The sequence below is a fragment of the Silene latifolia genome, chromosome 2 (genome assembly GCF_048544455.1).
Source record: "Silene latifolia isolate original U9 population chromosome 2, ASM4854445v1, whole genome shotgun sequence".
Lineage (NCBI taxonomy): Eukaryota > Viridiplantae > Streptophyta > Magnoliopsida > Caryophyllales > Caryophyllaceae > Silene > Silene latifolia.
Window position 1 is genome coordinate 135,157,818 of NC_133527.1, and position 18,004 is coordinate 135,175,821.

Below are 18,004 nucleotides of genomic sequence, written 5' to 3' on the forward strand. Positions count from 1 at the left end.
TGAGTCAAACCGAGTTACCGAACTCGTTTTGGGGATTTGCAATTCAAACCGCAATAAAATCTTTGAACGTAAGTCCAACCAAAGCAACTGAAAAGACTCCATATGAGATATGGAGAGAAAAGGTTCCAAATCTATCCCATATGAAAATTTGGGGTTGTGATGCTTATGTTAAAATTAAAAATGACAACAAGTTGGCACCACGATCCGAAAAATGCATTTTTGTAGGTTATCCCATGGCCTCACGAGGCTATTACTTCTATAAGCCTCAAGAGAACAAAGTATTTGTGTCTCGCGATGCTGTCTTCCTAGAAAGTGATTTTATTTCTAGGAGACAGAGTGGGAGAAATTTTGAACTTGATGAAGTTCAAGAGACACAAACCGAGATAGAGACGCAAGAAGAAGTTCCTTCGTCGTCTAATACGGTTATTCCTCCTCCTCTTAGAAGAACGGGCCGTGTTTCTCGTCATCCTGATCGATATGTGGGACTTATCGAAGAAGATGGAACACTTGATGTGTTGCTTATAGAAAGTGACGAGCCCGCTACCTACAAGACCGCAATCTCTAGTCCAAATTCCTTCTTATAGCTTGAAGCCATGAAGTCCGAAATGGATTCTATGCATGAAAACCAAGTTTGGGACTTGGTAGATTTGCCTAAAGGGGCAAGACCCCTTCAATGCAAATGGATATTCAAAGTCAAGAATGGCATAGAAGGACATGACGATGTCTACAAAGCTAGGCTAGTGGCAAAAGGATTTACCCAAGTCCAAGGTCTCCATTATGATGAGACCTTCGCCCCCGTAGCCATGCTAAGATCCATACGGATTTTGTTAGCGATCGACGCATTTCATGATTATGAAATATGGCAAATGGATGTCAAAACCGCTTTTCTAAATGGGCATTTAGAAGAGGAGGTGTACCTGATACAACCCGAAGGTTTTGTTGATTCTAAAAATCCTAACAAAGTGTGCAAGCTTAAGAGATCCATTTATGGTCTTAAGCAAGCATCTAGAAGTTGGAATCATCGATTCAATCATGTTATAAAGGAAAATGGTTTCACTCGAAGTGTTGAGGAACCATGTTTATACATGAAATTCAATGGGGAGCAATGTTGTGTTCCTAATCTTGTATGTCGATGACATACTACTCATTGGAAATGATATTCCAATGTTGTCTTTCGTTAAGAAGTGGTTAGGTAACCACTTCCAAATGAAGGATTTAGGAGAGGCACAACGCATATTAGGTATCGGGATCCATAGAGATAGATCCAAGAGGATATTGGCACTAAGTCAAGAGTCTTATGTTGATAAGATTCTTCGACGGTTCAACATGGACAAATCCAAAAGGGGTTTGGTACCTATGGTAACCGGGACGATATTGAGCAAGACTCAATCTCCCTCCGAACCCCATGATGTTGAACGTATGAAGTTGATCCCTTATGCTTCCGCTGTTGGATCAATCATGTATGCCATGATATGCACACGTCCTGATGTCTCGTATGCCTTGAGCATGACGAGTAGATATCAAGGAAATCCGGTGAGAGTCACTGGGATTCTTTGTCAAGAACATCCTTAAGTACTTGAGAAGAACTAAGGACTCTATCCTTGTGTTTGGAGGAGACACCGAGTTGCGTGTTAATGGATACACGGACTCAAGTTTTCAAACAGATAGAGATGACATGAAATCACAAGTCGGTTTTGTTTTCATGCTCAATGGTGGTGTCGTGAGTGGAGAAGCTTCAAGGAAGTCAGAATCATGATTCTACAACGGAGGTGAGTACATTGCAAAGATCGGAAGCTGCTAAGGAAGTCGTTTGGATCGGCAATTCATGGAAGGTCTAAAAGTAGTACCTACCGCCAATGATCCCATCACTCTCTATTGTGATAATAGTGGGACGATCTTCCAAGCTAAGGAGCCAAAGTCTAGTAATAGATCTAGACATGTACTTAGAAAATATCATGTAATAAGAGATTTCATTGAAAGAAAGGAAATTGCGATTTGTAAGGTTGGGACGAATGACAACATAGCCAATCCGCTCACCAAGCCTTTATCGCAGGCTAAGCATGATGGGCATGTTACGTCCATGGGACTTAAACGTGTACCAAGTCTATGTTAGATTTTGAAATGAAATAAAAGTGTTGTTTTTGTTCATGTTCATAATCACATTTGTCTTTTATCTTTAATTTATACATTGTTACGTCCAAACGGGTTGTAGTGACAATTGAACCCCGTTAAAGTGAACACGGATTAACATAGTATTTGCCCATAGTCACTTGTATGAGGTGACGTCTCGAAGTGACTAGAGTGTGATGCGATTGATGGCAAGTTCAAGTGCCATAGAGTCATGTGAGATGACTAGTCGATCACATAGGCAGACTGTTAGGAACTTTTTGTCGGGCCTTATGACCGCTTATAGAGTTCTGGCAAATTTATATAGCCTAGTCGTGGCGAGAGCTACTATAGTATTCAAATGAGTCGATTCTTTTGACTAAAGACTATTCGCCTAAGATGGCACAGTTTCAGATTAACTTTGATTTGTGTTACTACGACCTTCGTAAATGGGGTCAAATGGGCATATTTTGGGTTATGATGGCTGTGGCTAGTCGAAGGGAATGAGTGCGATAGGAATTGTCCACCCCTAGTCAGGGTTATAACAATATCTCAGCGCCACTCGAGGAGTAATGAACTAGAAATGCGTGGCCACGCTCGGAAAGTATCTATGATAGATAAGTCCGGTCAATCAGTTATTCTCCAGATCGAGGAAACCACTCTCGATATGATCACTTGCAAGTACGACCTGAAAGACACCTTGCATTGAGTGGGAGATAGTAATAGGACAAGAGAATTGGTGACGCACACTTGTCGAGGACAAGTGGGAGATTGTTGGAATATGTGTCCTCCGACAATAATGCGATCACGACTGTTGATCATGATGATCACATGTTTAAATCTCATTTTAAAGAATACAATTGGAAAGTATTTTTACTGTCAACTGGTCAACATATATCGGTAATGATTGGCTGACTAGAGTTTAACATTACTGTCGTGCGACGGTGGTGATCAGTTGACCCCCTAGGTCATACCTATAGGGCAACACTCTTAATTGATAATTTAATTAATCGTATAACGTTACGAGTTAATTAAATTACTTGAAAAATTGACGGACGATTTTGGAAGTAAAATTTACGTATCACATTGAAATGTGATTAAATGAGATACTGATGCGAAAGTAATCGAATTGTATCATTACTCGGATGAAATTATTGTTTAAGGAAACAATTAAATTTGAATGAATTATTATAAATACAAACTGTTGTGATTTATAAATGGTAAAATATTTTGGTACAAGTAATTATGAATTACTAAGTCGATTTTTGTATATGACGTATTTTTATTAATACGTTGATTTTTAATATGTTAAAAATACATGACAAATTTATGTTACATATGACATGTAACATATTGACAATTGACAAAAATAATATGGATTCCATATTATACATATGTGCCGAAAATATGAGGATGGTTAGGCAAATATTAAGTTATTGTTATTAGTGGTAAACAACATAATTTCCTACTAAAACTAGTCTTGCATGCCTATTGCTCATTGTGAAGAACAACTAGGGCATGCATTGGCTCTTTTGAACCTCCTCTCCCAACCGGTTTTGGGGAAGAAAACCCTTGTGGTTTTTCTTTTTATTTTGCTTAATATTCACTTAGATATTGACTAGTGATTATTATTCATTCAACACAACAAAACAAGAGTTTTAGAAAGAGAAAAACACCTTCCATTCTCCTCTCTCTCAACCGGTTTTGAGAGCAAAAATCTAATATTTTTGGGTCATTTTTCTTCACAAAATTAATATTATCTAGTATACATAATATTAATTTTATTAAGAGTAAGCTTTGGGTATAATTCCTTGGGAGAGATCCTACACTTGGGTCTTTGTTCATCCAAAAGGAAAGCTCAAGAACAAAAGAGAAGGAGATCTCTTTTGTGCCCATAAGAACCGAAATTACAATGTAAGGGTGATTTCTTCTTTATTTTGCTAATTAGTTTGCATGCATAAGACCTTTATTAATTTTATGACAAATTAATTTAAATCATATATGAATATGTTAAGTATATAGATCTACTTTTCCATCAGTTGGGTTATAAAGAGACACTCTAGAGAAGTGATTTTATAGGGTGCCCGATCGCTAGCTGCACAAAGTGCGGAACAAGCTGAAGCTCTGGCTATTCGGGAAGGATTAATTGCTGTTCTGAAGTCTAAATACGTTCATATCTCTGTCTTCTCTGATTGTTTGCAGGAGTTATCTCAAGTTCTCAAACTTAATCAACTCCGCCATGGAACCAAGACTATTATTGAAGATATCTTTAATTTGGTCCACAATTTCCATTGTATTTACTTCTGTTTTGTCCCTAGAAACTGTAATATGATAGCTCATAGATTAGCTAAGGGAGCTCTCCATTTGTAATCTCTACTCACTTTCCAATTGTCAAAAAAAAAAAAAAAAAAAAAAAGTGCAAGACTAGTGACTACTGACCAACCTCGGATCTTTATGGCCCGTCTTGATACGCTCTGTAACACCAAAACCATATCGATTTCCATATGATCTTTTTTTGCTCGGAAACGGTTATGGCGAATATATCCAAAGTTACGATAATTATTCAAAATTTTCCTCGCAACTTACAAAATGGGACAATCATACATAATAGAAGAAGGGAGTGGCAAACAGAAAACACATACTATCCATTTTTGTAACTTCTTTAGTAGACATATATGGAGATACATGATAAGCTGTGATCTCTTATCCTAATCGAAAGCTAAAGAAAGAAATGTGAAACGATTGATCAATTAAACGAAGATAAATGATCTGTTTGAAACTTATGTATAATTATTTCCTCTATTCAAATAATCTATTAGCTTCTCCAAACGCTGACGACTTGAAGTACTACCACTTGCGTACTATCGAGTATCATATAAACAAACAACATATGAAAAAATCAACTTAATTTTATCCCGTTAGCATAGGCGCTGTCTCTCATTAAACAGCAAGCTCTTGTTCTATGTATAATTGTTCCCATGGTGCACACATATCCTGACCTCGAACCCCGTTTCCCTGATTGATGCCAACACCACCACCACCACCACCACCACGACCATAATTTGCCGACCTCGTGTCTAAGAATCCGGCATTGGCCTCATCCTTCACCAAGGAATTAACCCAAGACACATCTGGCTCACCAAAACCAGGTGGGGATGCCCTTATTGGATTGTTATTGTTTCCTCTATACCCAAAAGAATTGGATTTCCTAAGCTTATTCAACTCTTCTCCTTGCATCCCCCAGTCCAATTTGCCATTAGGTGAGCTCCAATTCGATATTGGACTCGATGGATTTGGGTTCATATTCCCTGACCGGTCAATGAAGCTTTGACTCCTATGCGCAAATGCAGCTGCTCTAGAATTGAGCATTGCCACCGCCTTAGGCGAATCCATAACATTTGGAGGGGACATTTTTCTTGGTATATTGATAGGTGACTCCAAAACACTCGAAGGAGACATGGACATTGACATGGGCATAGACATGGAGATCTTTCTCGATAGATTCATCGAGTTGAAGTTCGATTCAAGATTGGAAGGGCTCATATCACCCATTCTACCATTGTTGTTCCATCGAGGAGACATCATTTGTTGATGGTGTTGGTGTTGGTGTTGCTGTTGGTGCTGGAGTTGGTGCTCGATTTTAAGTATCTCTCTTTCAATTTCCATATCTCTAGCACTCAAGCTAGACCTTAGCCTGCTACCAGGGAGTAGCAGGTTGGGAGGTGTACCTCCAAGATTCAACGACTTCCCCTGCCACATCACTCCTCCACCATTCGATGCTCCATTCTTAGGGGAAGATGGAGCAAATGAAGGTGACAATGGAGGAGTAGAGCTGCCACTATACCCACCACCACGAGGTGACGACACATTCATATTATTATCAGGAATTGCAGAACCTGTCGATGCATAAACAGGACGAAGCTCCTCCTTCCTATGTGCAAAAAAGCAAACTTTCCTCGCACAACCAGTCTCATCCTTGCACAACCGCGTCTTGTACTGAGCCGGGTGTAGCCACGACTCAAACACCCCGTGAGCAAACTCACAATCCTCTCCTCTCTTGCAACTCCCCTTCTTGAACTCGGGGCACGGCACACAGGTGTAATTATACTTAGCCGGGTCCCGCCTCCTCGCATTCTCGCCCGGGTGAGCAAAGGGACACTCAGTCCAATCATGTGTGTATGCTCTTGAGCATGGCTTTATCTTGAAGCAATACATCCTGAAGTCATCGCTACCATACACTCCATTGTTTATGTCCGGTAAATCCGCTACTGAGTATTCTTTCTTGGAACTCGAATCCGAGTCCGAATCCGAAATGGATACGGAATCGGATTCCTGGCCCTTTAGCAGGGTATCCAACTGCTTGTTCTTGGTAGGCAGCTTTGGTAAATTGGGAATTAAATCACATGCCCGATTACCTGAATAAAAATAATCAATCAACATCAGAATATTTATAAACAATAATAATAATAGTTAAAATCAAATCAATTGGATTGTGGGTAAATGAATTCTTACCAGTAGAATCAAGCAAATTGACATTAGCAGAAGCCGAAACAAGTCGCAAAACAACAGAAGAAGAAGAATCCGACCCGCCAGCAACAGCACAATGGAGGGCGGTAACCCGATCCGAACCGGAAATCCGATTAACATCAAAATTCCCAGATTTAATAATAAAATCCAAGACCCTAAGGCTTCCATACTGAGCAGCAATCATGAGAGGTGTTCTCTGCTGATACGACATCGTATTGGATCCAATACGACGGGTATACCAATTACCGACCCCATCAATATCAGCACCGTCTTTCTCAACGGCTTCTTTGAAACTCTCGACATCGTCCAAAGCCGCTAATTCAAGTAACAGCGAAGGCGAGTCATCAGTTCTGATTTCGACGCCCATATTAGTAATCAGTAAGGAATAAGGAATTAGTTAGAATGGTTAGGGAGGAAATAATAGAGAGGTGAAAGAAGAAAGAATGTTTGACTGAAGGAAGTGAAGAATTGTGTTGTATTGTAGGGTGATAAGTAAATGGGCGGCTCTTATAAAGGGACTTCAAAGGAACAAGGGAGGAAAGTGTGACTTTTCTGCATTCTTCTTGTACTATTGCTTTGCCTTGCTTAGTTGCTTCCTTTTTCTTTTTTCTTTGATTTTTCAAAGTGTTTGCTTACTTTTTCAAAGAGAGGTCAAAAAGTCAAAGGGTCAAACGGGTGTACTCCGCGTGTGTATGTGGGCGTGACTTGGGCTTCTTTGGTCTACCCAATGAAATTCGCGTGAATTTAGAAAGGGTGGTGCTCATTCATGTACAAGTTTTACTCATTCATGTACGTAAATGACAATAATACCCCTTTTATTTTAATAATTTTATCTTAATACCCTTTTCAATCTCTCTCATCTCCACCACCCTCACCGCCGTCTCCTTTACGCCACCCACCATCCGGCTCCCAACGATAATCTTATTCAGGTCTATTTATCGTCACTTATTTATTCAATTCGGTTTGAATCAATTCGATTCGATTTAATTCCAGTTATTGTTGTGAAAGACACAGAATTACAATTAACAAAAAAAAAAAAAAAAAAAATGAAAAAGAAAAAGTGAAAGACGCAAAATCAATTGTGAAACAACCCCATAAACACGTAAAGCTCTCCAATGTCCTCCCCCCCAATAACACACCCTAGCAACCACCACCAGGCAGCAACCCCGACACCACTGTCGGCGGCCCACCCACCACCTCTTCACTCGTCGACGGCCGCCGTCTTTTATCCCAACACCGTCACAAGTGTCACTGTATGCAAAACAAAGGACACCCTCTCTACCCCATACCTTGCCACCAGCGTCACCGCCACAATAGGCGACGGACGACGTGCCTCACCCAAACGCCGGCGACGGCCGCCTTTCCTAACTCCAACGCCGGCGACTGTTTACACAAACCCTAATTTAGTTAGTCGAAATCAGTTCCGTAATTTGATATAAAATAAATAATAAAATTACGAGTTAATATTATTACTTGATCGACGCATCCATAATTGTAATTCGACGGATTTGATAAATTTGATTAATTTCTTGAGGGAGAGAATTAGAGAGAGTTTTTGTTTTTTTTTCTAGGTAAAGGGTATGCAATGGAAAACTAATGAAAAAAAGTATATGAATAAGTAAATCCCGTACATGAATGAGCAACTACGTTTAGAAATTGGGAACTAAGTCTTCTTCTTTCGTCTCATCTTAATTTTACTCGTTATGGTTATTGTGTTAGCTAAGTGTTAGCTTTCTTCATCAATATGTTATTGCTTCCTTGTGTTAATTTCCACGTTTTTAAGTAACTAGTTATTGTACTGCGCCCGATGTTACGGTCCGATACTTGGAGTCGGAACGTGGAACGCACCCTTATCTAATCTCTCGACAAGAATGCAAGTTTGAGCAGCAAACATTAGTCAGGGATCGCCCACTAGTGCTTTCTTAGCGGTCTCGAGTTCGTGTGAGTCAGGATCCTAGTCTTGATCATCAACGGTCGACTCACACGTGTTCGTAAGTAAGAATGAACGCAACGGTTCATATGAATGCAAGCAATGAGTAAATAAGAAAGCTTTGGGTGAGAACCAGATTGATTGACTAGCTAAAATGCTAGCTCCAAGATTCGACGCGCAGGAAGTAGTCTTGGAGAACTAATGGAAAGTAAAAACAGAAATGAAAATAGATAAGTGTTAGAATATGACTCGTCCGAGTCGTTTTCGGTTTGGGTATGTGAGAGTGAGATTAAAAAATAGAGCAAAAATCAACTAAGGAAGAAAAGGAATAAAAGCAAAGACGGAGGACGAGGAGCAGCTACACGGCAAGTCCCTTGTTTATCTAAGGCGGGTCGCACGTGATTCTGAAGTTGGAATTGTTTCATGGGTATTCTGAAGTTTGAGAGCTCATCTTTTGTAATTTGTAATTCTCTCCCTACATAGTGAAATACTAGGTTTTTGTCCGTGCGTTGCACGGATATTAAAATAATGTGTGATAAATTTCACAATAAAATGGATTATAAACATATAATATATCGTTCATGTCTAAGATTTTATGTATGCCGCATGACCAACAAATAATTCCCGTTAAAATAATATTGATATAAGAATAAAAGAGAGTTTGATTAATAAAATACTTTTTTTTAGGAAAATAAAACCAATATGTAGTTTATATATATGATACTTGGACGGATAGTTTTTAGAATTTGTTCATTAATACTTGTTTGTTTTTCAATTGGTCAAGGAAAACAATAATATCTACTCTGCATAATCAACTCAATGATGCAACAAATCTCCTTCTTTCGAATAACAACCATAATTTAATCAATGCTTGATCAAATTGTAATTATGTAAAAATATTTAGAGGTAGTTAGAATGTTATATCTCCCGGTCAAACTATAGAAGTACGTTTGAAAGTGAACAAAATTCCGACGCAACACTACATGGCTAGGGCTGCTTATGACACCCCCCCCCCCCCCTCTCTATACCCATAGTCTTGGCCCCCATCTTCTAATTTGAAACAAAATCTTTCACGCAGACCCCTATTTTTCGTCCTTATTCACACACATGATCTAAAACAATATCTTCCCTTGACAGATCGATCCTTGTCTTCGAAACTTCTCTCAAATTTATCCAACCAAGTGAAAAACTAAACCTCTACTTCTAGAAAAATCCAGAATCCAATGGAAACTAGCCCTTGCCCTCGACAATGTTGTTAGAATTAAGATTTTAATGCAAGCGATATTTTACTGATAAATAACCTTATTTATTATCACTATTCTTGTTAAACTCATCACCCTCCACAAATGCACCCTCCCTCCACCCCACTAATTTACCCGCAAAATAAAACATCAGCCACTGTGATTAGTTCTTACTACTTGAAACAACCTCCAATCCACTACCACTATCACTACCTTTCTGCCACGTTTTATATCTAAGAAGTCATAAATCACATTCATCTCCATGAAACATCAATCTTTACTCCAGATGATATGGATCCTCGTCTCCTTTATTGAAGACAATTTATTTCTCCTTCAACAAAGAAAAGTTTAAGAAGCAATCATCCCTCTTATCTCTCCCCTTTTCTGTAATACTACGGTTTTATGAGTCTCTGAGTACTCTATCGAGTGGGCCTTACTCTGTCGAGTAAGGGTGGTTTGCAGTTTAAAATAGTTTCTGACCTGTTGGATACTCGATCGAGTAAGGAGGCACTCGATCGAGTACCTCAGCTAATCGATCGAGTAGCCGGTTTACGGGGTGATGATTTGTCGGGATTTGTCAATAATGTGATTGATGCGAAGAACGTAGTTTGTTTTCTCTTTGAACGTAATTAGGTTTGATAAAATGTATTAAGGAAGTGACGGAGTTGTTTATATATTCAATCGCATTATTAACAAAACCCGACAAATCATCACCCCGTAAACCGGCTACTCGATCGAGTAGCTGAGGTACTCGATCGAGTGCCCTCTTACTCGATCGAGTATCAAGGTTACTCGATCGAGTATCCAACAGGTTAGAAACTATTTTAAACTGCAAACCACCCTTACTCGACAGAATAAGGCCCACTCGATAGAGTACCCAGAGACTCATAAAACCGTAGTATTACAGTCTTCCCTCCTTAAAAAGAACTTCGTCCACGAAGTTCAACTCATACATAAAAACGAACATACTAACTCGGTCAAGACGCAACAAAGCTACTAAGAACTCAAAACAAAACCCAACTTATAAAACATGAAACCATGAACTCTTAACACCAACTCCACCAACTATTCCTACCTCCACACATCGCTCACGATGTCGTATCAACTACATCATAAACTCTCCCGACACTAACTCCATATACTACCAACTACCATCCTCTAACGCTGCTAGCTCCATAATATGTCATCCACTACCAAATCCAATATCAAGGCACTCATAGACATCAAACAGAATGTTACATTCTACCACCCTTAAAAGGAACTTCGTCCTCGAAGTTTACTCACACTCATAACCTCATCATCCAACTGTCAACACTAGTGAAATATTCTCACACTCCTAAACATCACACTACTACAAGCATGGCCATGGCCTTAAAAAAATCCACCACAACACGAATCCATCTTTTATTCTACATCAAGACTCAAACTTCCAAATCAACTACAACCTATACAACCATTAAACTCTCTTTGTCGCATCCTACTCCTCTTAAGATAAATGTTACGTCCTCGTAACTTACTAATACTATATCCTTAGTTATATCTTCTCATTATCCTCATCATCACACATATGTCATAGATAACCACCTATACTCTAAACACTCACCATGCATGTATCCAAGGCTCTCTTACTTAAACAATTCTCATACTTCAATTCACTCGTCACACCACCTAACCTATACCTCAAAATCTTTAGCTTAACCCGAAAATTCAACTCTTTCACATTACCGCAACAGAACATACCTCTCTATATAAACTATATAAAACTCCCATCGTCAACAGCATAACTCACGATCCACACTTGTTACGTACACTCACACTAGATCCTCGAGTTCTTTTCTTTCATTACCGCAAAACTCATACATAACTTAACATGACACCAATTCCCAATATTCTACACTCACTGTCTCAACAAAAGATTATGAACCACCTGCCGCTTTCAGATCATTACAACACATGTTCCACGAATCACTTACCATGACTATGACTACCGATGCCTCATCTTAAAACAAGATCAAAATTACTGTAACAACTTCTCACAACTATGTCCCATCAACAGAATATCACTATATCATGACAACAACGAAAACATATACAACTCTCTTTCATATCATACTCTACCCTCATTCCAAAACTTAACTGATAAGAAACATCAATAAACAAAACAACTGTCTATCTGTACAAACTGAAACTCACAGGAAGCAACATCAAACAAAACAACAATTTATGTGTAACTGGTATGTACTTTCGAAACTCGAATCATAATCATCCCGCCTACTCCACCATAACCGGTGACGGCATCGCAACACCGCCACCAACAGCCACACCGCAGTGCGAAAATACCCGCATCACAACACTAAATACCGTGCCCGGATCACCACCCGAGGCACCACAACCACATCGATAGTCATCACAACTTACACAATCCCATAAACACTGACTCAATATAACTTCTCGGACAAGGAAAAACTTACTCAAATCCACTTTACTAAATCACAATGCAACATATTATATGAATTAGACAGATAATAACCTCATGAATATCATCCCCTTACCATATCACGGAATAACATATATCATGAATGCATACAAGTATAACCAGTCACGTCAGATCACTCAAATTATTACCTTTTTGAATATCAGTCAATTAGATTAGCGTACCCAACATGCATTACAGAACATTCAAATACAACTTTATAATAATCACACCATACCACTTCTTGTGAGGTCAAAACCTCACACAAACATTTATATATATCACAGACCCGTAATCACATCCAACCAGTCAATCCTGATCACGTAAGTTACCACTCAACAAAGGTTACCTGTCGCCCGAGTTTAACTCATATGCCCCTCATAACATATTCCCCCATTCGCACAACCATCACTTCCTGCCAAGTATAACCATACCATTACTATTCAACTATTAGCATCCGCCTCATCTAACCACATCTTATACCCTCTCACAATCATACACAACAATCAGGTTCCTCCCAAAACAACCTCTTTAGAATTGCTACCTTTCTAATATACCATCACTCTTAACCATGAGTCACAAACCATAACACTCCCACTGTTCGGACATCAAACCTCTTACACTCATCTCTAAACATCACGGTTTCTTTCCTATCTTTGGTTAACATTCTAAATAACGAACATCAAATCCACCAACAAAATTTACCTTAACATTCTTCCCAACACTATCCTTAACCGTATCGTCATCTAACTCTCCACCAATATCTCATATCGTGCAGATACTCTGTCAACCTCTTACTCCCTTAATTCCTCAAAACCCATGAATAATCATGTTGTCCCGAGACTCCTATGTAACCGTTAACTCAAATCCCCATGATAGTATCATACACCTTGAAGATTCCTTACTTTTATATCACATAACTCCGGTCAACATTTTCCTAGTTTTACTCCGCTCATTCTTTTCTTTTACTCTCGACAAAATCAATTAACCATAAAACTCCTTATTACTTCTTCCTAACTCTTTAGTGTTCCGGTTACTTTCTCATTGCTCCAAGACTCACATCTCATTATTTTATATCGATATCATCTCACTCTTTCTTACCATGGATCTTCTCTTATTATGCTATCACTCACACTTGCCACTAATCTATCCATAAAATCAACGTTCACTATTCAAACAATTGCATCTCCTTCGTACATCTCTAGAAATCAAAATTTATTTCATACCGTTAACTGCCCAAAGAAATCACACGTAGTTTCACCTCTTAATAAACCAAATCTTCCAAACTCACTCACTGTCTACAAATCCACCTCGCATCATGTCTCCATAAAGTTCACTATATACCACTATTCTCAACCCCTTTTAAAACGAACTTTCACTACATATATTCTTGACCCACACGACTCCTAACCATCTCCCTCCATAATTCTTTACACATCTCAAGTTGCCACTATCCACATCCTTATTCTCAATTCTTTCATTCTCACGTTCCTTAGACTCACATCATCCCTTGCCCATATTCACTTACTTTTACGTTACTCAACACACAATTATATCACTCATCTCATTTAATCTCAGAAAACATGCTCTATGTCTCAATTAAGCCATAACGATCTTCCTTTTCTTTTTCCACTATCTATCACAACCACATATAACTTATGCCCTCCCACCGAACTCATACTCACCACAGGTGCCACTCACTACACCATAAGATTGGGTAACTTACGCGTCAAGATCAACGTACATGTAAAACAATGCATAAAGAAGCAAAATGACACCTTTGAATTACACATGATATGCAACGAATTCAAAAGATAAGCATATGACCCGAATCATGGGTCACTAGATCGAGTACTGGCCACTCGATCGAGTAAGGGACTTACTCGATCGAGTAGGTGAAGGTCAGAAGCACGTAAAAAAAATCACCGATCGAGTAGCCTTGGTACTCGATCGAGTCCCGGAGCTTGAGAGGTCGGATTTCATCGTTCTTTACATCTTTGTGATCCTTGCGTCGAGGGTAAGATCTACGTATCGAATTTGTTATATTTAATTAAGTTTCATTAAACCCTAATTTTGGGAATTGGGGATTTGTGTTAGTTTTGTGATTGTTAGTAATTATGTGATTATATGTTAGGAGGAGGATTCGTAGAAGAGGAATTTTGATACAGCTGTTGAGACCGTCTGATTGTGTTGTTGTTCCAGGTAGGGTTTTTCTACTCAGTATTAGTCCCATGATGCATTGTTGGTGTTTTGTGATTGTTGAATATTATCGTATTGGTAGTGTGACGGTTGTTGATTGGTTGCTGTTTGATGGTTGTGATTGTTTGTCTCTGGTTCTCGAGATGCGTTCTCGGCTGAGTGGAGTCACTTGCGGGAGTGGCTTCACGCCCTAGTTTCGCCCTCCGTGGAACCCGCCACGGGAGGGGATGTGCACATTAATGGGACAGGGTTATCGCTCGGTATGATGAGCGGGGCTTAGATGGAAACGGCTGCGGTCCCCCACTGGCAGGGCTGGTCCAGTGGACAGTCGGTGACGGAGATTGATTGGAGTGGGTGTGATTGTGTGTGTGACTATTTGAGCTGTGTTGTTTGTTGTGTTGTTGGTTTGTATAAATTGTGTGATTAGTACTGACCCCGTTTAAATGTTTTAAAAACTGTGGTGATCCATTCGGGGGTGGTGAGCAGTTATTGGGCAGGTATGATATGACGCGTATGGGATAGCTGGGATGAGTCATCACGTGGCAGTTAGAAGTCTTCCGCTGTGTCAGACGATGTTTTATAGCTTTGATAGTTTTAGCAGTAGACCGTCTGAGAATCTTGTATTTCTTTTTATCAGTTTTGGAGTTGTCATGTAATCACTTTAAACATTATTTACTTTTAAGTATGTTTCGTTATTGTCTTATGATTATCATTGCCTCGGGAAACCGAGATGGTAGTACTTCCATGCCTTAAGTGGTCCTGGTAAGGCACTTGGAGTATGGGGGTGTTACACTTTCCCTTCCTAGTCTTTTTCTCGTCCCCTCCCCTACCTCCATTCCAGATACTCAAACAAAGTGTTTGAGTACTATGTTTGTAAACTAAATAAGTTTGAATATCATATATATACACGAACTTTGCTATTTATTTTATTTTGCAAAAATAAATCTGACTACCTCCATCTCATTTTTATTGTCCTTTTTCTTCAAATTTTATTATCTCATAATTATTATCCTCTTTCTAGATCTAGTAAGGAAAAACTTTAATTAGCCAACCAACTCGTCGCGATCTGCCGCATTCCCACTCGAAAGAACCTTTAGCCCACTACTTAATCCCTTCGGTTCACACATAAAACGGTCTAAAATGCAAAGCTTTCATCTCTCTCTTGAAATGTCCATCTAACTAACAAAAAACTAACCGCTACTTTCTGAACTATATCATTTTTACATCCTGTAAAGATTAAGTTGAACATGACAAAAAATGCAGAAACTTAGGTTTGGTTTGATAACGACAGATTGAACATTTTTTTTAGCATTTTGAGGGTTTTTACACTATTTAAATAACAAATGTACTATTTTGAGTGTTGATCATCGACATATTGAAATAGTAGATTGTGGTGTAATTTTCTATTTTACATTATGACCATTAATTATTATATTATAAGAAAATAAAAATTGAGTTTTTTTTTATCTCTGGGAAAATTAAAGACACAAACTATATCTTTATCATATTTATAATTAATATTCTTCACGTAAAATATACTCCCTCATATTCACTAACATCTTCCACATTTCCTAAAACGGAAAATTCACAAAAATCATCCACTTTCCTAATTTGTCTATCATTTGTGGTTAATATAACATGTAACCCCACATTCTCTTTCTTACTTTCATCTTCCTCCACATATTAGCACTCCACTAAATATTGGTCAAAAACCAATGTGGAAGATCATATATAATAGGAGGGAGTATAAATTTAAGCAAGTTCAAATAAGTTAAGCTAAAAGTTATAAATCACAAATTGTACGAAGCAGTATAATCATTTTTTTTATTAATATGAAATAAATGTCATAAACTTCATGAGAATATTAATCCGGTAGAGAACTATAGAAGAGTTGGCAAGTACGTGACCCCCTTTTAGGTTTAAAATTTTTCATTTATTTTTATATTTTTGCCTAAAGATGGTTAAAGCATCGTATTATGCATGACGAATATATCCTACCCTTCCCCATTCATATTTCTCCCTAAATTATAGTGATGATGTGCTCAATTTACACAATATATATATATATATATATATATATATATATATATATATATATATATATATATATATATATATATATATATAGAGAGAGAGAGAGAGAGAGAGAGAGAGTAAATATCAAGTAAGTCCACCCAATAAGTGTGAGTCCATAAGTCCTCATCCAAGCCATTGGATGAGGAAGAAGGGTGGTGGAGATCAAAGCACAAAAAGGTGATTAATTAGCTAAATAAACACTCTCTCTCACTACCTTAACTGATCCACCTTAATTATCACTAATTCCACTATATATAATTTATCATCACACCCATTTATCTCTCATCTCACACAATTCATTCACCTTTTCTATCAAAAACCCAATAAAATCAAAAATCCAATAAATTCAAAACCTAAAAATTCAAAAAAAATTGCCCTCTTTTCCTCACCAACCCACCACCACCCACGCATCCCACCACCTCCTCACAGCCACCTCCCCCACGCAGCCACCACCCCCCTCGACCACAACTACCTCCTCCCCACGTCAGATCTGCCGACACACCAAAACCGCAGCCACCACCACCCACGCATCCCACCACTTCCTCGCAGCCACCTCCCCCATGACCACAACAACCGCCATTCTCACGCCTGCCTCACCAACGACCTCCACCCCGCCATGACCTCCACCACCCCCACGACCTCCTCCACACAGCCACGACCCTCCCTCCTGCCGCCACGACCTCCACCACCCCCACGACCTCCTCCACGCCTGCTTCATGACCTCCTCCACCAACCACCACCACCACCGACACTCCCTCCTGCCGCCTACCGTCTTCCGTCAACACCAACAATCAGATTTGCTTTTTCATATTTGTCCTTCGTCAGATTTCCTTTTGTCCCTCATTTTCCCTTTCCTATTTTTGTTTTTGTTTTTAATTTTTTTTTTTAAGTTTGCCTACCGTCCTCCGTCAACACCAACAATCAGATTTGCTTTTTCATATTTGTCCTCCGTCAGATTTCCTTTTGTCCTTCATTTTTCCTTTCCTTTTTTTGTTTTTGTTTTTAATTTTTTTTTTAAGTTTTTGTTTTAAGTTTTAGATTTGATTTTTTGTTTTTGTTTTATGTCGATAAAGTTTTAGATCTGATTGTTGGTGTTTTTTTATCTCTATTAAAGTTACATTTTTCTTAATTAAAGTTATAATTTTCTCAATTAAAGTTACATTTTCCCCTATTTATTAAAGTTACACTTTATCTTGTTAAAGTTACACTTTTCTCTATTAAAGTTACACTTATTAAAATTACAGTTTTCTTTATTAAAATAACACTTTTTTCCATTAAAATTACACTTTTTTCTGTTAAAATTACACTTTTTTTCAGTCAAAGTTACACTTTTCTCCATTAAAATTACACATTTTTCTGTTAAAATTATACTTTTCTCCATTAAAATTACACTTTTTTCTATTAAAATTACACTTTTTTTTCAGTTAAAATTACACTTTTCTCCATTAAAAT

At 38.4% G+C, this 18,004-nt stretch overlaps 1 protein-coding gene across 1 annotated transcript; it reads right to left on the minus strand.

Moving 5' to 3' along the window:
* Positions 1 to 4,727: 4,727 nt before the first annotated feature.
* Positions 4,728 to 7,286, minus strand: LOC141643018 (zinc finger CCCH domain-containing protein 29-like). The gene is made up of 2 exons (XM_074452039.1): positions 6,619 to 7,286; positions 4,728 to 6,521 (listed from the first exon to the last, which is right to left on the minus strand). Exons 1-2 carry the CDS (start codon positions 6,998 to 7,000, stop codon positions 5,047 to 5,049), a joined length of 1,857 nt encoding a protein of 618 aa, XP_074308140.1. The 5' UTR covers positions 7,001 to 7,286; the 3' UTR covers positions 4,728 to 5,046.
* Positions 7,287 to 18,004: the final 10,718 nt, after the last annotated feature.

What these genes read in the sequence shown, in the direction of transcription:
- LOC141643018 (XM_074452039.1), bottom strand. Translation starts at nt 7,000, where the DNA reads ATGGGCGTCGAAATCAGAACTGATGACTCGCCTTCGCTGTTACTTGAA. An exon ending in CAATTTGCTTGATTCTACTG is followed by an intron (nt 6,522 to 6,618) that starts GTAAGAATTCAT and finishes ATTTTTATTCAG; the next exon opens with GTAATCGGGCATGTGATTTA.